General features: G+C 47.3%; 1 protein-coding gene across 4 annotated transcripts in view; it reads right to left on the reverse strand.

The window, feature by feature from the left end:
* The window catches only part of pns (DENN domain containing pinstripe), a 59,289-nt gene that overhangs the window by 29,316 nt on the left and 9,964 nt on the right, over nucleotides 1-20,009 (reverse strand). For 3 of the 4 annotated variants that reach the window (XM_084583226.1, XM_084583223.1, XM_084583225.1), the window contains exons 4-16: nucleotides 19,167-19,331; nucleotides 18,332-18,560; nucleotides 17,725-17,850; nucleotides 16,575-16,762; nucleotides 14,231-14,442; nucleotides 13,277-13,443; nucleotides 11,704-11,936; nucleotides 10,925-11,110; nucleotides 10,419-10,509; nucleotides 10,013-10,172; nucleotides 9,589-9,679; nucleotides 8,690-8,734; nucleotides 125-253 (exon numbers count right to left, since the gene is read on the reverse strand). In XM_084583226.1, coding sequence (XP_084439352.1) covers nucleotides 125-253; nucleotides 8,690-8,734; nucleotides 9,589-9,679; nucleotides 10,013-10,172; nucleotides 10,419-10,509; nucleotides 10,925-11,110; nucleotides 11,704-11,936; nucleotides 13,277-13,443; nucleotides 14,231-14,442; nucleotides 16,575-16,762; nucleotides 17,725-17,850; nucleotides 18,332-18,560; nucleotides 19,167-19,331 — 2,022 coding nt within the window. The remainder of the gene's footprint in view (nucleotides 1-124; nucleotides 254-8,689; nucleotides 8,735-9,588; nucleotides 9,680-10,012; nucleotides 10,173-10,418; nucleotides 10,510-10,924; nucleotides 11,111-11,703; nucleotides 11,937-13,276; nucleotides 13,444-14,230; nucleotides 14,443-16,574; nucleotides 16,763-17,724; nucleotides 17,851-18,331; nucleotides 18,561-19,166; nucleotides 19,332-20,009) is intronic. The other variant, XM_084583224.1, reaches the window with a different exon arrangement.

The raw sequence follows: 20,009 nt of genomic DNA on the forward strand, positions 1-20,009 counted from the left end.
GTGCGACAGCCCACACTACACGCTACTGCGTCACTTGACACCCCCAAAACACCTGAACGCGCACCACGACAGACCGCACCACACACTCAAAACTCTGAAATACTTCTTCCCACATGGCTCTCACCCTGGTTTTGCACTCCATAAGTAGAGCCTCCACAAACTTCCAGTTGGTCTGGGCGATGACTGCGGCCGACGCAGTGTCGCTGAATTTAGGCTGCTTCATGTGCTTGGCCCGGGCTTCGTTCATGTACTTCTGCAGGTGGCGCACAACAGCCATGACAACAGAAGAGCAAAAACTATTGTTAGCATACCATCAGCACTAGCATGCAAAACATTTCAAAAACTACCTAAGAAGCTCAAACAGATCTCCCAGTTCTCGCAAATATGTAAGAGCTTACACCTTAAAACTAGCGATACCCTGTCAACTCTCTCTGCCGAAATGCACCCATGCTGTGAGAAGTTTCTGAATAATGCGGTGCCACTGGCTTAATTATTGTAACACTGCCAGCTGCAGCTGTTAACACAATTAATTTTTAAAAGCATGATGCAGCTATTCAGTTAGCAGCTTGTTTACTGCAACTAGTCTGGTCAGCACTGAGTATTCTACGCGTAGCTATTATTGAAATGCACACAATGGCTTATCTGTTATTAGAGTGAAATGAACCCCGAAACATGACCTATGCCCCGAGGCAGTGGCACTTTTTCAAGACAGAAGCTATCGATAACAGAGTATATTGCAGATTAGGTATAAAGCAGCCATCACTTCTTTGAAGCTCAATATTAGACACGAGAACACATGACGGATATTCAAAGATTAGTCAAATAAAATAGGATTGCCAGTTTTCTTTTTGAGCGATTGCAAAGGTATTCTGTTTTACTGTTATGGTCTCACAGGCAATTTTAAATTTGCAACACAACTGGACTTGTCGATAAAAAATACATTCTAAATGTTAGATTTCGATAATCATAAACAAAACTAACACTTTCTTTTTGTTGAGAACAGTTGAATGCAGTAATTCCCCACGTAAACCCCACTGGTCTATGACTACCACTGCCATAGCGAAGGCCTTCAAGGTTGGAGCTTGTAGCCTTCACGAGGTAACGCTTTCAACTTTCAATTATTGCTGAAAGTACCTAACTTATTCTGCACTGTAAAATCTAAGGCATTTAGACTGGTAGATGTTAGTGCATGCACAAAAAATATAAAACATGCCAGATATAGGTTTTAGTCTGTGCCACACAAGCGTTAATGATTAGTGTAAGATCAAAAAGATTACTTATGGCTTTGCTAAAATAATGAACGTGCCACCAAAAGACGAACGTGCCAATGACATGCCAAGCACACATGCCCGCACAAGGACTCAGTGAAACACAGCCGTCAGTGTTATCTTGACTGGCCACACAACATGACGTTTATTTCTCCCCACACGTGGTAGAAATAAACACGTCTAAATGAAAATCTCAGCAATAAAAGAAAGCAAACACCAAGACGAAACAAAGGTTGAATGGGACATGTGCTTCCTCTGCCTCCCCGACCAACCACCACCACTGCACATTGCTTTATCTCATCCACATCAGGATGCAAGATGTCTGATAAGATAGAAACCCAGAGGGCATGCACACAAAATGAAGTGCGCACATGGCGAGAGGTGCGACTCACTTGGAACTTTTGATTGGTGCGAAGTGGGGAGAGGAAATACAGAAAACCAGGGAGACCGAACAGAAAACAAAAACAGCGTGTTAAAGCCACTCCAAAACAAAAAAAAAGGGAGGGGGGAAGTGATGAACCTGTTTAGAATGTCCCCACCCAAGTGACAGGAACAAAAACTGCAAAAACAACCACAGTGCCCAAAACCAGGGTTTTAATACAGAAAACTAAACACAAGTTTATTATTATTGTACTGTGATAGTCATCGCCATCGACATGCACCTGTGCGTTGTGCGACGAAGACGAAGTACGCTGGGCTCGCCGTTGCAAGGTCCTGTCCTCACAGCTCTCCATCTGAGCTTCAATAAACGCCCTATTACAATTGGCGGAGGTGCCGGAAACGATCCCACCCAAACTGGAACTGCGAAGCCGTACACTACCCTCTACGACCGCCATGCAAGACACTTCGACGCTGCCGGCCGTTCCACCCACGATCATGTGTGCTGGCGTCGTGCGCCAGCGTGACCCTTGCCTGTTCAGCGGCACGGCCGATCAAGATGTCGACGACTGGCTGTCATCCTATGAAAGAGTAAGCACCTACAACAAGTGGGATGACTCATACAAGCTCAGTAACGTCATATTCTATCTGACGGACGTGGCGAACCTCTGGTTTCGCAACCATGAGGCTGACCTGTCATCTTGGTCGACATTTAAAAAGAATTTCGCGGAAGTGTTCGGCCGCCCGGCAGTGCGTAAGCTTCGTGCCGAACAACGTTTACACGATCGTGTTCAGCGCGCTGATGAGACCTTTACCAGCTACATAGAAGACGTCGTTGATCTCTGCAAACGAGTCGACCCGGCCATGCCGGAAGCAAACAAAATCCGCTACATCCTCGAGGGCATTTCTGAGGACGCCTTCCAGATGCTGGTAGCGAAAGATCCCACCAGCGTTAGTGAACTCGTGAAGCTTTGCCAGAGCTACGACGAGCTCCGCAAGCGGCGCGCTTCTAGGCGCCGCTCCAGTGTGTGCGACGAAGGCGTATCCGCATTAGCCCTGGGTGGTTCGCCAACTTCTGAAGGGAGCCCGCTGAATCAAAAGATCAAAGATTTTATTCGTGAAGAGGTCGCACGTCAAATCTCACTCCTTCCCCATTTTCAAGACTCGGGGCACCTCGTTCCTGAACTGGCTCCATCTTTGGCCCCTGCTATACGCCGTGTCGTGCAAGAACACGTCGCTGATGCCTTGCCGTCCAACCCCGTGGTGCCGCCTGTGACGGCACCTCTCACGTATGCCCAAGTAACGGCTAGGCCACCACCTTCGCCCACGTCTGGCTCCTATGTGCAGGTCCCTGCCTACCGTTCACCGCCGCATGCTGAGCCTTCGTTTCAAGCCCCACCCTCAAGGTTCCGCCCTCATCCTATGAAACCTTGGCGTACTACGGACAACCTTCCGATTTGCTATGCCTGCGGTCGGCCGGGCCATGTTGCGCGCCTTTGTCGCCAGCGCCTCCAACCTTCACAGCCTGACATTCGATTTTACCCGTACGATACCGACTCACGCTCGCAAATGATTCCGCCCGGTTCTCAATTTGTCCCACAAGATCGCCAAACCTATACCACTCGTCGATCACATTCTCCTCGGCGCCGATCGCTTTCTCCAATGCTGCGACGTTCTACCAGCACCGTTGAGGGAAACTAACAGTCGCAGTTCCGGGGGCAAGAACTGCGCTTGTTTCGAATTCCTCAAGTCCTCCATGCCGTCCCGCTAATGTTATCAAAGTTTCTGTAGAAGGCGCCACAGTTCTCGCTCTCGTCGATACCGGTGCAGCCGTCTCCGTCATCAGTGAAGCGCTCTGCCGTCGAATTCGCAAAGTGACCACTCCGATTTCCGACTTTTCGCTCCGCACCGCCTCATCACAGCACATTCACCCCTCCGCATCTTGCACAGCCCGTGTGCTCATTCAAGACGTCTTGTACCCCATCGAGTTTATTGTTCTGCCGAACTGCTCGCATGATATCATCCTCGGATACGATTTTCTATCGACTCATCAAGCCGTTATTGACTGTGCTCGTGCACAAATTGCCTTCGCCCCCCTCTGTGATGCCCCCTTCTGTGATACCCCTCCCCGCACTGCAAAACTTCTCGTCGCCCATGACACCGACATTCCTCCGTTCTCTGCTGCCCTCGTACCACTGTCTTGTGAGTGGGTAACTCCTTTGACTGCGATTTTTACACCTTCCGAAGCCACCTCCCGTCATCCCTGCCTCCTTTTTCCGTTCGCTGTTCTCGAAATTCAAGACGGCAAGAGTGCACTTTACGCCTCGAACCCATTTTCTTGCCCAGCAGTCCTGCTCCGTGGCGAATGCATTGGACGTCTTGAAGAGCTTGATCCCAGTCATATCACCACTCTTGCTGACTCAACCCCCTCCTTCGACGTTAGTCTGTGCTCTTGCGATGTTGCGACCGCTTCGACGCCCTCCGACGTTTTCCAACATGCTATTGATGCTGATCTTCCACTTGCGCAACGTGATCAACTTGTCGCCCTCTTGCAGAACTTCGCTTCTTCATTCGACTTTCCTCAAACTGACTTGGGCCGCACGTCTGTCGTAGAGCACACCATCGACACCGGTAAAACTGCACCTTTGCGCCAGCGCCCCTATCGCGTGTCGGCTTCGGAGCGCCACGTAATTGCTGATCATGTGGACGACATGCTCCGTCGGGGTGTCATTCGGCCATCCCACAGTCCCTGGGCGTCTCCAGTTGTGTTGGTACCTAAGAAAGATGGCTCCTTCCGGTTTTGTGTCGACTACCGCCGGCTCAACAAGATCACGCGCAAGGACGTCTATCCTCTGCCACGCATCGATGACGCACTAGACTGCTTGCAGGGCGCCGAGTTTTTCTCCTCGTTGGATTTACGATCTGGCTACTGGCAGGTGCCAATGGCTGACGCTGACCGCTCTAAAACTGCCTTCATCACACCAGATGGATTATATGAATTCAACGTCATGCCCTTTGGGCTTTGCAACGCCCCGGCCACATTTGAACGCCTCATGGACACTGTGCTTCGTGGATTCAAGTGGCGAACCTGTCTTTGCTATCTCGATGATATCGTAGTCTTTTCTACCGATTTTCAATCCCACCTGCTCCGACTGAAGGACGTTCTCACTTGTCTCGCTACCGCCGGCCTCCAACTGAATCTGAAGAAGTGCCGCTTTGCTGCTCGCCGACTAACAATTCTAGGTCATGTCGTTTCTAAGGATGGCATTCTTCCCGATCCCACCAAACTTCGTGCAGTTGCCGAATTCCCACGCCCAAAATCACTGAAGCAGCTACGAAGTTTCATTGGCCTATGCTCCTACTTTCGCCGCTTCATCTTAAATTTCGCCTCTATTATTGCTCCTCTCATCCAGCTCCTCTCCGGTAGCTCCGACCTCTCCGCATGGACACCTGCTTGTGATGACGCCTTCAACACTTTACGCCGTCTTTTGGTTTCGCCTCCCATCCTCCGCCACTTCGACCCGAATGCGCCAACTGAGATTCACACTGACGCTAGCGGTATTGGGATAGGCGCCGTTCTCACCCAACGCAAACCTGGTATCCGAGACTATGTGGTGGCGTACGCAAGCCGCACCTTGACCAAGGCAGAGTCCAATTATTCTGTTACGGAAAGAGAATGCTTGGCCATTATTTGGGCCATCGGCAAATTCCGTCCGTATATCTATGGCCGACCGTTTTATGTGGTCACTGATCATCACGCTCTGTGCTGGCTGGCGTCCCTCAAGGACCCGTCCGGCCGCCTTGCTCGCTGGGCTCTTCGCCTCCAAGAGTATGACATTCGTGTCATATATCGCTCAGGCCTCAAGCATACTGACGCGGACGCTCTTTCGCGCTCACCGCTGCCTCCCTCTTCGTTGCCTGATGAGATCTGCGCCTACGATTTGTCTTCGCTTGCCACTATTGACATGGCCACGGAACAGCGGCGCGACCCGTGGATATCTACACTTCTGGACTTTCTTTCAAGTCACTCTCCAGGTCGTCTGTCTCGGGCGCTTGCCCGCCAAGCTCACCATTTTTCAATTCGTGACGGGCTGCTCTATCGCCGCAATTATCTTCACGACGGAAGGAAGTGGCTTTTAGTCATCCCCCGTCATCTCCGCGCCGAAATTTGTGCTGCTTTCCATACTGATCCCCAGTGCGCCCACGGCGGAGTGTTGAAAACCTACACGCGCTTGCGTCTACGCTTCTTCTGGCGTGGAATGTACCGCTTTGTCCGCCATTTTGTCCGCTCCTGCCAGTCTTGCCAACGCCGAAAAACTCCTCTCAAGTCCTCTGCTTCGTTGCAGCCGTTGCCCTGTCCTGCCCGTCCGTTTGATCGTGTCGGCATAGATCTATACGGTCCCCTTCCTACAACTTCAGCTGGCAACCGCTGGATTATCGTGGCAGTGGATCATCTAACCCGCTACACTGAGACATCATCATTGCCCTCTGCTTCCGCACGCGACGTGGCTGCCTTTATTCTGAAAAACCTGGTTCTTCGCCATGGTGCCCCTCGCGAACTGCTCAGTGACCGCGGACGCGTTTTCTTATCAGACGCTCTTGAGGCTCTCCTGAAAGAATGCCGCATCATACACCGCACCGCTACCTCGTACCACCCTCAGACGAATGGACTGACAGAACGTTTTAACCGCACTCTCGGTGACATGCTGGCTATGTACGTGAACACCGACCATTCCAATTGGGACCAAGTTCTACCGTTTGTTACTTACGCATATAACACCGCGACACAGGCCACTACTGGATTCTCTCCATTCTTTCTCCTTTACGGGCGCGAGCCACCCTGTACTATGGACACACTTTTTCCCTACCGCCCTGACGTTTCCGAATCTTCCCCGCTATCCGATGCCGTCACGTACGCAGAAGAATGCCGTCAGCTCGCCCGCTCTCTCACAACAGAAAATCAGTGGCAACAAAAATACCTCCGTGATACCGGCGAATCTTCGCCATATCTCCCGGACACACTGGTGTGGCTCTGGGTGCCCTCCACAACCCCTGGCCTTTCAAAGAAGTTTCTTGCTCGCTACCACGGGCCATATAGGGTCCTCCAGCAAACATCTGCAGTCAACTACGTAGTTGAGCCCGTCACGCCATCTGCGGACTTGCGTCGCCGTGGTCGTGAAACAGTTCACGTGAACCGATTGAAGCCATTCTATGACCCCGCTGTGCTTTCCGCGCCATAAGTCGCCAGGATGGCTCCTTTTTTTTACCCGGGGGGAAAATGTACTGTGATAGTCATCGCCATCGACATGCACCTGTGCGTTGTGCGACGAAGACGAAGTACGCTGGGCTCGCCGTTGCAAGGTCCTGTCCTCACAGCTCTCCATCTGAGCTTCAATAAACGCCCTATTACATTATTTTTTTTATGAGCAACCAATTAAGGTCTGGAAGCACAAGCTGGAAACTCATCGTGATTACTCTAATACTGTCCTGTTATGTTGAAATAGTGGTGAGGATGAAAAATTTCAAATCCTTAAAATGGCATCTTCCCTAAAAGTGATTTTCATGAGGGATAAGCTTCTCTAAGTGATGATCTCTACAACATAGCTAATCAAAGATTTAAAACTGCTTATCTGCCAGCTTCAACTGTCTTCCGATGACATCATTACAGACTAATGCAATTTTAACGCCCCTTATCACCCAATTGTAACGTGCACATTTTAAAACAAAACACTGAGCCCCGCAATGGTATGTGTACGACAACTGTACACATTACTAAAACTGCGATATGCTAATTAAGCCTTTTTGAATTGACATAGCAGGTATCTTGGGAAAGTTAGGCTTAGCTATTTTACTGTGCTCTTCAATATTTATTGCTAATGCATTGGATATCCTTGCTGCTGTCCACGAATGAAGGCATCTTCAGCATCCATGCTTCCCGATCGCTACGATGATGTGCAGGATGACATGGTGGTGCGCAAACAGCAAAGAACCATCAGCAGAATGATGAGAAACAACATGGAAGGGTGTACGACTGTGTCTGATGCATATGCACAAATCTCGCTTTCTCTGTTCTTGAGGACACAAAGATTGGATGAATGAAAGAACTCGCATATAATTAGAATCGGGTAATTAAATTAACACCTGTCTCTGGGACAAGAAGCACACTTTGCACAGTGAACACTGTCACATCTGACATACAGTTATAGAGTTCCTCACTCTGCTCCAAATGCTTACCACAAAAAATATGATGACAACCTGGCAGAGATTAGAGAAGCAGCAAAGAAAGGAAAACTATCACTTTTAAACAGGTATGGAGTGATTCTGTCAACTCTTTAATGTGTGTTATTTCAAGTATGTTAATGCTTCGGCAAATGAGCGTAACAGCCTCCCTGCTACACAGTGACACCATCACATTTTTGTGATGTGGAGGCGAATACGAATGACAAAGTTGTATATTACAACAGTTCTCCACAGCATGACGTATAGAGAAATTCTGTTCTGTTGTCTCCTAGTTCCAGACACAAAACTGGCCAAAAGCCGACATTCATTCCTCACAATGCAAAGCAAATGTGGCCAGCATAGCACGGCTTACTAAAACTCAACAAAAAAATGCAGCTTTTGAGACAAGCTTCTCAGAGGGCACTAATTAGAGCAAAGATCTGCATGGCTCTCACGTGTGCAAAACGCGGTGGTGATTAACAACACCGAACATCTTCCGGTACACATACCATGAACAATACAACCCGTTAAGTGCTAATCACACACACTGCAGACTTCATGTCCACTTGGAGCTGTGACATCAGGAATGCACAGCACGACGATTCATTCAGCACGAGGACACTTAATGATTCATTCAGCATGAGGACACATAACGATTCATTCAGCACGAGGACACTTAATGATTCATTCAGCATGAGGACACATAACGATTCATTCAGCATGAGGACACTTAATGATTCATTCAGAATGAGGACATATAACGATTCATTCAGCACGAGGACACTTAAAGCGCGAAACAAGAACTGCGTAAATGCTGTACTCACTTGCCACAACTCAGCATGCTTCGATTTCGTGCTCACACAGGCAGACTAAGGAAAAAAAAAAAAAAACCAAAACAAAATGGCAGAATGCAAAACTGAAGGAGCTACAAAGCAATCGAGCGTCATGCACAAGCAGCAGTAAAAAAGAAAAAAAGGAAAGGACTAAGACAAACTCACACTAGCTAATTTTTACAATGCAGCATCAGCAAATTGGTAATGTACAATGATGATAGGTTCAGAAATAAACTGTAGAAAGTAGTGGGACAACTTACTTTCAAAATAACCTGAAAGAATGATACCATTAGAAATGAACAAAATTCCTGAACATTCCTGACATTAAAGCAAGTTATAATTAGCCTTTTACATCTGCATTTATTCATCAATATGCTTGTGTTTGTGCATAAGACAATGCATATTTTCCAGTTTTGTTTGTTCCTGCACTGAGCATTCAAAAGACTGCGGCGACAGCCCTTAAAGCTAAAAACAAAATGCTACGAGTTACACACAATCCTTACTTTCCCTTTCTGAACCCGTGAGAAAAGTAGAAGATCTCTCATTAAAACAAAATGGCAATACTATTGGACACTGTTATACCTCTGCATGCCAGCCAACCACACATGTGGCCATAAAGTACGACCACATTACTAGATGTAGAAGATGCGAATCCATGAAACAGAATTTAGTACTGTTACCACATCGGTGGTGACATGAAAGCGATATCTGAATTTTTTCGTTTAACAACTTCACTTATTACCAGTAATCTAGCAAAGACTAGATGAAAACATCAATTACATGTCCCCACAAAACTACTAGTACACAACCAATGGATTATGTGTGCAAGCATAAAGAAAATAACTGCGAGATAACCACGCATGCCTCCTGAAGTCCTGCAAACCACTGACCTCGCGCTGTTCTGCAGTGAGCTTCAGGTGTTCTGCCTGCTGTATGGAGCGATCCTTCCTTCGAAACTGGGCATGAGGGCGCTTCTTCACCCTGCAGAGGTCACGGGCAAGGTCGAAGGTCACCAAGGGTAAAGACATCTCAAGGGCCCTTGTTTCAAAATAATGAGGCAGGCACATTTATGCCTTCCCATGCTTCCAGTGGACGCTCTGATATGACACAATCTTTTCCGCCAGCCTCTCGTGACAAAATGTGCCAAGAGTTGTGTGTGCTCAACATCACAGTAGTGATTATGGTGGCATGAAAATGCGAGAAGGTGGCTTGAGGAGTGAAAAGAGTGATCCCTTTTCTCAAAAATTTTTCCGACATGCTCAGCCTCCCACAGATGAAACGACCACCACAAATGCAAATCAGCAGTTGGCTTACTTGGACTGTACGGGTTCCCGGTTCAGCACAGATGACTCCAGCATCGGGAAGACGCCCGTCCGGTGGTTCCGGCGCCCCGGGAGGTCCACCGTGGGGTCGATTATCTTCGGCACCGGCGCCACCAAGTCTGGCGCCGATAACCGGCTCTCGATGGACAACTCTGAATGCATTTGGCAAAAAATCCAAGAATCAGAGTGGCTCAGCTGCCAGACCTATTCCCATGATACTTTTTTTTTTAACCTCCTAAATATCTTTTCTTGATGGAAAAAAATTTCAAAAATGAGAAACCCAACCTTAACCTTGCATTTGGCACAAGCAGCTTTAACTATGCACAATCGCAAAGGGAAAAAATAACAAAGTCAGCATTGAACTATTTACATTGCCTGATCAGCAAAAGAAGACTCACCCGTTTCTTTGTACATGGTGCAACGCTCGTAGCGGTTGATGATGGGCTCACTAGAATTGTTACGCAGGAGTTTTATCCGGTTGTCAAAGATCTGGAAAAAAAAAAAGAAAAAGAAACCACAAAAATGTAGCTTAAAGGGGCAGTCAGTGGCCAACAAGGCTTAAGTAAGATATACTAAATCCTTTTTTGGCTTGTTTCAGTCTGAGAGTTAAATACTGTCATGACAGAATTCTTCTACATGCAACTGCTTTATGCTTTAATCACAGCAAGTGCTATGCACCAATTCACCTTTCTTCACCTGTCTTCAGAGAAATGACCAATCAAAATGGAGGTTAAACTTAATATTGTTAGCCCCATTCTTGGAGCACTTTGCTCATTCACTTAATCTCAAGACAAAGCAATGCTTACCCACCAAACAATGCACTACCACATCAAGACATGCTGAAAACGTGCAAATGCACAGAGACTGAACCACAAGACCACCAATGTTGTTATGCGTTACCAACCTTGAGGCACGGGTCAGGCTCTTCCCAGAGTGACAGGATCTTGTTGTCAATGAAGCTGGCAAACATCTGAGTCTCGATGAAGCGCGACAGGAAAGGCAGGTGTGGCTCAGGCTGATCCGACAGGAATGTTGTCTTGTCAAAGTTGTGCACCGTGTCGCGCGAAGCCAGCCACTGCTCCATGTCCTTCTGCAATGTGGTTGGTTCGCTTGTGGACATTAATGTCTCGAAGCTACACAGGCCACGAGAGACTCCATGGTAGAGGCTCCGAATAATTTTGACCACTTGTGGTTCTTTCACGTTCACTGACATTACACAGCAAACAAGCTCTTTGCGTTTTGCCTCCATCGAAACATGGCCACCGTCTATTTCAGGTGATCTATCGATATGTGGTCGATTTTGGCGATCGCTGGTTTCACAGATAGCACCTTGATGCGATCCTCCACCCGAATTAACCGGACCGAGCCCACCCACGTCTGAATTAACAAGCCTCCGACACCAACGACTTACATGGGTGCCAGCAGGAAGCCTGCTCCTAGTTCTAATTATCAAAATTTCTAAATTAACTAGACTTTACTGCACACAACACTCTGCTAGGACTTTATTTGCTGTCTCCAGATAATCTGATATTGAGTTACTTCACACATTGTCATCATTACCATGAAATCTGGTTTTACTGCAACAAACTTGACTGAACTGGCCGATTAATCGGTTGACAGATTGATGAACCGATCGAAACCCCAGTTTTCCAGTGTCTGAGAACTGATCACCAAGCTACCCACCTGGTTGGGCTGTATGACGAAGTGGTCGTACGCGCGGAACATGTGCAAGAAGCGGTTGAAGAAGATCTCGCGCACGGCGTTGTTCAGCCGCATCTCTTCCAGCTGCGGGTGGCGGTCTGCGGCGGTGCTGGAGGTGTGCTGCTGGTGCTGCGGTTGCCGAAGCAGGCTGAGTTTGCCCTCACTGTTGTCCTGGCAACGCGGCCTTCGCAGGTCCTCCAAGGAGTTTATCACACCTGCCCAGGTAGAGAAAGAGCAACGCTTTATGCAACTTTCGACACTGACAAATATGCAAAGCACGGTGTAATACTGGTTACCACCACCAGTTGCCAGTACCAAGTGGCAGTTGTGACAAACAGTAGTGATAAGCAGTACATAACACACTAGAACTTTTCTATGATGGTAAGCGGAAGATAGAACTCTACAAGTGTTCTCATAGTACTTGCTGAGTACAGTCAACAAATTGTATAATGTCTTGCAATGAAGCCAGCTTAACTGATGGACATGCAGACAAATTTCAATGATTTGAACTTCGTAGGGGCTGGAAATCTGCTCAAGTTACACGCAGCTCAAATTAAAGAGACATCAGTCGGTCCTCCCTTAACAAATGTGATGTTGATAAGACCAAATTGGTAGATCAAGGAAACTAACTTTAAGTGTATTCGAATTAATAAGCTGCCACTGTAGGGGCTGTAGTCTTAAACAATAACTTGTGCGTGTGGTGCCCACAGAATATCACAGAGTGCCAAAAATTAGGACAAAAATTTATTTCTAAGAAATCAAAGCATACAGCCCAGATTTGAAGGGTATGGTGAGTGCTTCCCTGCTTGACCTATATAATTCATCCCTAAATGCCTCACAGAGCCTTTAAAGAGCAAAAACAGTTTGGATTTTTGTTGTTTCTCAAGTTCCGGAAACTTTTGTGGGTGCTTGTACATAAGGCCAGATCGCTTGCCCAATGCTTCAGTTAACTGACAGGCCTTTTTTGATGCTATCACATTTTTGAAAGTGGATCCTACAAAGTCTAACATGCTCGGTGAAATCGGTTCAGAATTACGAATTCTTATTCCAGCTTCCAGAGCAATGATGGAACATTTCCTTGAGCACATCACATGAATTGCAGCAGCAATTAAGGCTGTGACCTCCACAGCTTCAGCTAATAAAGAACAGAGAAGGTATCACAGTTCACGTAGCAACAGTTTAAGTACCTTATGAGAGCTCACAGGACACGTTTGGGTTCTATCGACCACTGGCTTAATTTCATTACAAACCACACAATGTTAATTAGGTAACCAACAGTGTTTACACCTTCATTGGTTGTTGTTTTTTTCCTGGCATTTCACTGCACCAAGCAATGGCGCACTAATGAACTGCTCCCAAAATGCATAACATGTACACTACAAACAGCGGGCTAATTAGTTCAAAATCTTTCAAATCTTCAACATTCCCTTTCTTGCAGGATATTAAACAAGTGAAACTCCGCCATGTTTCTTGTACACTCAAGTTTATGAGCCATTGTGCTCACAGGGTGAGCCTTGTGGGCACAAAACTTTCACCACCCTGTGTGGCCACCCACCAGCTCTCTTGGCGACCGCTGTGATGCGCTGGAACGCCTCGCTGTGCTGCAAGAGGGGCGACGGGTGGCCCAGGCTGGTGTAGGAACTCCGCGCACTGCTGTCCGTGCTGCTCACCCCAGAGTCCCCGCTCTCCAGGCTCCAGGAGTGCTTCCGACGTGGAAACGGCCTGCGCGCAGGTGAAGCCCTTTAGGGGCTCGTGCGTTTGGGACACCAAACACTGGATCCAGAACTATTTGCTGCACCCCAACCATGCTGACAATCCCCAAAGAGCTGTGATCAGCACATGACTGTGCCAGGTGTAGTACTGACAGATACACTGCACCTTGCCGGTATCACAGGAGTAGGAAGATTCCCCATTTCCCCATTTCTGAGAAGTAAAGAGAGGTCAGAGAAAACTGAATTGCAGCGCCTTTGACACCATCTACCTCTGAACCCAACTACACCATGTGGTTTTTGTATGGTGCACATCCAAATTAAGGCACTAGTCTTGTGTATCTGGATGGACTGTCCTAAAGGTGGATAAAATTTGTGACAAAGGTAATTACTTAATGGCATCCACCTAAATGCCAACCCTCCAACTTCAAAGGAAAGGTATAAAGCACACTTAAACAGTGTTGCTGCAAAATTTATCCTGGTGCGGGGATCGAACCCGGAGCTCGTACCTGCCTGGAGCAGTCACTCTACCAATGAAGATAACCAGAATGGCTAGCAGAGGGTAAGGCAGGAGTGAACTAATCAACACAAAGCAGAAATGGAGTTAGTCCAGTGAGTTTAGGACAAACCCTAAACCAGGACAGAACTTTTCTTCAACTACAATGTTTACACGAATTGCTCTATAGCCTCCTTGTGTCGACATACTGTTGCATTTCAGTGAATACTAATCAGTTACGACTATTTACGACTAAAAAGGAATAGCAAAGAAGAAAGGCAGAAATTCACATTCCCTCACTCACCGATCATTCAAGTTGCGCCCCAGGGTGGCCGATGTTACCACATTTTGTGTCGACGCAGTCAAGAGGGAGGGCGCACCCCCGGGTGTTCGGACACCGAACTGCACAAGCAGGTCCTGCAGCTCGGCGAGGAGCTCCTGCTTGTTGGGGAAGCTTGGTAGGTCTTCAGGTACCTGTACGCTGCAACCGTCTATGTCCACAAGGCACAGGTTTGCCTGAGAAGAAAGATCACATGCATTGAATCGTGGAGGGAGCCGGGATACTATGAAGGGACAAAAAAGGCACCACCTTGCCGCGTGCTTCTCAGAGAATGAAAGATCAGCACTTGTCCATTATGACGTCGCATCGAAGCCAAGGGATCCACTAAGCCAGTTTTTCCTCACATCTACTGTCGCGTGCACATCATAGGTGTGTAGGTAATTCTGAAGCAATGCAATCTCGGGTTTTTCGGTGGTTAATTGTGGACATGCGCGATTGTGTTATTGGCTGGGGAGACTGCCGCTGTTACCGAGTCGCTGGTCACAGTACGCACCTACCGCAACGGGCCATGAGCGCAAAGTCACGCCAGGTGAGCAGGACACTCCTCTCACCTCCTTGCATGTGCTTCCCATTTTGATGGGTTTTTATTTCACCGCCGTACGCGAGTGGGACGTTCGCTCACTACAGCGGTTGCATTTGAGTGCTGCTGATTTGCCATGTATAATTACTCAAGCAGATTAAAGCTCGCTTCGAGTATGCAACTCAGTGTTTGTCTCCTCTGGCCCGAACCTACCGCAGTGGCGACTTGTCATAGCGCAGGTTGAGGGTCACAGCTCTGTCTGTTAGGGCTGGCACGCCGGGACTAGAAGGTGACTGCAGCATCTAGCCTCCCTTTGGCGCATTATCCTCAAGAGTAACCATCATAAGACTTATGTTGGTATTGGCCGGGACCATGCCAGCAGTTCATATTACCCAGATTTCAAATTTAACCGGGCTTGAAATAATAAGCTCTTACTGTACTTAGTTACTGGGTGCAGCAAGAGAAGACGCGCGGTGAGAAATCATGTTTGGCTGCATAGACCCCTTTAATTTCGAAGTCAGGGCACAGCTGCCGACTACTTTTATAGTCTTGGTGGGTTCATAAGAAATCTGCAGAATAATAAAACAGTCCTAAAAACCAGTGAAATAAAAAAAAAAAAGAATAATCACTCTTCTATAAAAAAATTAGCAACGAACCTCACTGCTTCTTATGCTCCATTGTATCTGCGCCAGAACCATGCTTTCGTCATGTCTGCACCATCTCAGGCCACCAACATGAGAGCTTGTGACGTGGCCGCAAACAATGGCATTGTGTGAAGCGAAAATGTTGCTGTGCGGGGGTATAGTGCTCTAGAAGATCTAAAAAAACGATGGTCATGAAGACTGAGAGTGGAAACCAACAGAAGCGTGCACCACCCCTTCTGTACACTCTCCATCTGCCCCATGCATCGTGAGCACTTTTGTCTAACCCAAGTTGGACGCTGTTGTTGTCCCATTTTCAACATAATAACGCTCTCTGCATGGCATGAATGCCCTTTGTTTTAAGCACTTTCAATGGCAACAATGAGTGCCATTATCTTAAGTAGAAACAATGGGGAACAAGTGGCCAAATCTATCCAAGCCGATCCATCCGACTGACTCTATTCAAATTCGAGATGATGCCTTTTACAACAGCGAGGCCACTAAAGACTGTGGCGACGATGAAAGAAAAAAAAAAAAAAAAGAGCTCGAAGGAAAAAAAAGGAAAAGTGGTCCCAACAGTATTGTCTGTGCATAATTAAGCCCCAAAAATTAAACTTGGGACTTCAAAGAGTCAGAAATATCGGTCACCAATATGTACACGTATGATTGGTGTGGTTTATGGTGTTTAATGTCCCAAAGCAACTTGGGTTATCAGAGATGCTGTAGTGGAGGGGTGGGGGGTTTGGAGTAATTTCGACAACTACCTGGGGTTCTTTAACGTGCTCTGACATCGCACAGCACACAGCACCTTGCTTTTTGCTTCTATCGAAAAGCAACCGCCGTGGTTAGGATTCGATCTTGCATCCTTGGGCACAGTAGTCGAGCGCCCTAACTACTGCGTCACCGCAATGGGACAGTTACTGTATGAGGTGCCTCGTTGAGTCCAAATATCATAAAAATCTGAATAATTGGCTTCCGAAAAATTGATCAGCTACTGCAATCCAAACTCCTCTTCTACACTGGCCCTTCACCAAAAATAGCTTTTTTTAAAGACTTTTTACATAAGCCTCTCTGGACACCCCTTTGCTAGCGGGAGTACTGGCTGTCACTTGGTGCCAAAGTGGTCCACAAAGCGATCATGTAGTACCTCTCCGGGACAGATGGCGTCTGCCTCCTCTCCTCCGCACACGTGCTTGAGGCCCATGAGGAAGGGCACGGGGGCGTCCAGAAAGTGGTGCAGCGAGTGAGGCAGGATGGGCACATACACATGCTGCCACTGGAAGGGCATCAGCAGGCATGTGACGCACTCCGCCACCAGCATCAGCCGGTAGTAGTCTGCAAAAGGGAGGAGAGGACGAGAGTCAGGTCATGTCACACAAGGTGGATTCCCAAACCATCGACGACGGTTTAATTTTTAATGGCCTGAGCGCAGGCAGGACAAAAGCGTTCTAGCTCATGGAATTAGCACACGACGACGGATGGGATGAAAGTGGGTCAAGTGCCACTTGCCAACCAAGGCCAGAAGAAATCCTTGCAACCATGGGAACGCCAGTGGGTACCCCACCCCGGGGCAGGTGCTGGAATCATTAGGTCCCTACAGCAGTTACTTTTGCAAACTGCAAACTACAAAAGGGACAGTAAGTCGCTTCACTTTATATATATATATATATATATATATATATATATATATATATATTATTTCACTATGTCGGAGTTGACTTAAGGGGCAGTGATTATCCTGGAATACAAAGCAAGGGCTTTTCGGGGTGTAAAAAATTATTCAGTAGTTAATCTGGTTAGATCAATCACATAGCATAAAAGCAGTATTTGAATTGCCCACACCACGACACGCGGACTGTGACGTCATTGATCTAGTGGTTCAGTCAGGAGTCGGGAACAACATCATCGATGCAATGATGTCAATAACTCTCATTTTTATTTTTTATGCACATCTCTGAGGCCTTACAAAACTACAGTCTGTCAATGATCACCGAGTCTAACAGTGTCTAGAGATCGTCTTTGATGTTCGAATCGAGTAGCAGGAAGAGAAACATTACATTTTCAACTCTAACATGAAGAGTGTTTAAAATTTAATGAGAATAACACTCAGATGAAATGACCATTTGTATCCCCCTCAAGAATCTGCAAGCGGCATCACAGCTAATGAATCGTCAGGTGTAATGACTGCACTGCTTGTTTTAACAAAGCCTACTAACTCTGCAAGTCCACGAAATAAATGCAGGGCATGCTGCACTGCATTGAACGTCGGGCAATGACACGGCGAGAAGATTGCTCACCTTCGGAGCAGAGCAGGATTTGGTTCTCGAACAGCACGCTGGTAAAGAGCTGGATGCAGTTCTCCAGGCCCAGTATTGCAAAGAGCTCCCGAAACGAGTAGTCGAAAAATGGCAGCTCACTCGTTCCTGCAAGCACACACCGCAGTATGAGGACACAGACACACACAGGCAAGAAATTTGACATCCTGGCACAGTGGAGCAGAGGGCAGTGAAAAGAAGGTAATCCTTACGGACCAATACAATTTCAACCTGAAGTGGAAGGCTACAACCAGATGACTTGGCTGCCAAGGAGGGATAGGGCTCTTGGAATATATACTTTTATTTTTAGGCTCGATGTAATTACAATGCAAATTCTCGTTCTTTTTATGCTGATTGCTAATATGTAATCACTTTTCTGATAAGTCATAATGCTTTTAATATATTTCTCATTTTCATTCCTTTCTTTATAGAAACAATGGAGAAAAAAACCACTGATCAGAAAACTATTATTAACATATGTCTAAATAAGGAACCCAACACAGGAACAAATTTTCTGATCAAGGTAATATTTGTCGTTTTACAACTTGCTGAAGTTACAACTCTGAAGGATAAGGGAAGAGAGCGGGACCTGGCCTCTGGCACACACGGTCCTGGTAGAGGTAGCTGAGGCGCAATGACCGCCCCGGTGGAGGCAGGGGCAGCTCGTAGAGCAGGTTGTACACGTAGCACTCCAGCGGCAAGGGCGGCGACTCTCGCGCTTGCACCAGCGCCAGCAGCTTGTGCAGTATTGTCCGGCAGGCGCTGACCAAGGGCATCGGGGTCACCAGGCATAGTGCCTTGCTCACGTACAGCGTGTCCTGTGAGCACCCCCCAAAGAAAGCAAGATATCCATGTACACAAACGCATTCCCAACTACACAAACTCATAGAAGCCCATGTAGTCTATCAAGGGTATCTTCTTAAGTCTAATAGCCTTCCTCTTCTCCAGCTTTTGGTTACTTGGGTAACAAACATAACTTGTCCTTCGTATACCTTACCATGTACATATCGTATGCTGTACGTGACCTCCTCGCACTATCATTCACAACTGAGCTTCAATGCACAAGTTTTGCTCGGAGCTGTTCCCAAAGGAGTGTGCACTCTGCACTGCTGGTGATTTATGCGTTTCGTGGCTGTTTAGTGGATATTTGGTGCTTTGTGTGAAAGCATACCGACTCGCTGTCAAGCAGAAACCTGCGTTGGCTCACTTTAAGCATGCTACACGTTATGCTGAGTGTGGGTGGTCTTTATTGCCAACCGTGTGACGCAGGTCTGGATGGTCGACCATGTGAGCTCTGCAGTATGAACAGAAAGTCGTAGCTGCAAAGTGGGCTCCAGAAAAATCCTACCATTGCGAGAACAGCACACCTCTGTAAAATCAGGTAAAGAGGAAAATAAATATCAGTTCTAGCCTCTGCTCCTCACCTTGGTGATGTCGTAGAGTGCCCCGGCGTCTGACGACCTTGAGGTCGTCATCAGCCGAAATGATCTGGGCAGTGACCTCGACACAGGTGCCTCTGTCTTGACAGCCGCTGTCCGTGAAAGTGGTGCCTTGTTCCCACTCGAGCTCAGTTCAGTCAGGTGCATTGCCTGTGATTACGGTGCAGCGAGAGAGAGCAGGGGTCAACACCAACACCCCATTACCATTAGCACATTTCCGCAGAGTTCAGAAGACAGCGCGTAGCTCGTTCAGAGAAAAACGGTGGCATTGCAATAAAGTGGAGGAACACATTGTGACTGTGCAGCAGCATGGCTGTCAAGGCCACAATAAAAAGACCACAACAACCACTATCACGATTAAAAAATGATTGTAGTCTTCAACATCATTGTCATTTTGATTATGTTCACAACAAGACAGGTACCTGTCTACTGATGCCAATAGAAACTAATAAAACTCGATAACGAAACCTGCCTCTTGTGCCAGCTGCAGCCAGCATATTTACCGTAAGACAGTGAGCTGCTCCATCAAATGCCTATTCTGAATATTCTTTACGCTGCACTTATTGAGCGCCCATGCCCCAATTCCCTCTCGTTTACCTTCAAATTTTTTATGCAGACGCTTACTCTTTATTTTACGACAAGCAAGTTTCTGAACATTTTCTGTCCACATGACTCTGTGTTTCCCTTCCACTGGCATCCATTTTTAGTCCCCAATATCACCGGTTATCTTTCCTCTGCACTATAGGTGGATTGCTGCCATAACTATTCCTTCTACCTTTTGCGTGTGCCACTACATTGCTCTCAGGGTGGAACAAGCAGACTGCTGAC

The sequence above is a fragment of the Amblyomma maculatum genome, chromosome 11, assembly GCF_055883805.1.
Source record: "Amblyomma maculatum isolate TAMU_Amacu chromosome 11, ASM5588380v1, whole genome shotgun sequence".
Taxonomy (NCBI): Eukaryota; Metazoa; Arthropoda; class Arachnida; order Ixodida; family Ixodidae; genus Amblyomma; species Amblyomma maculatum.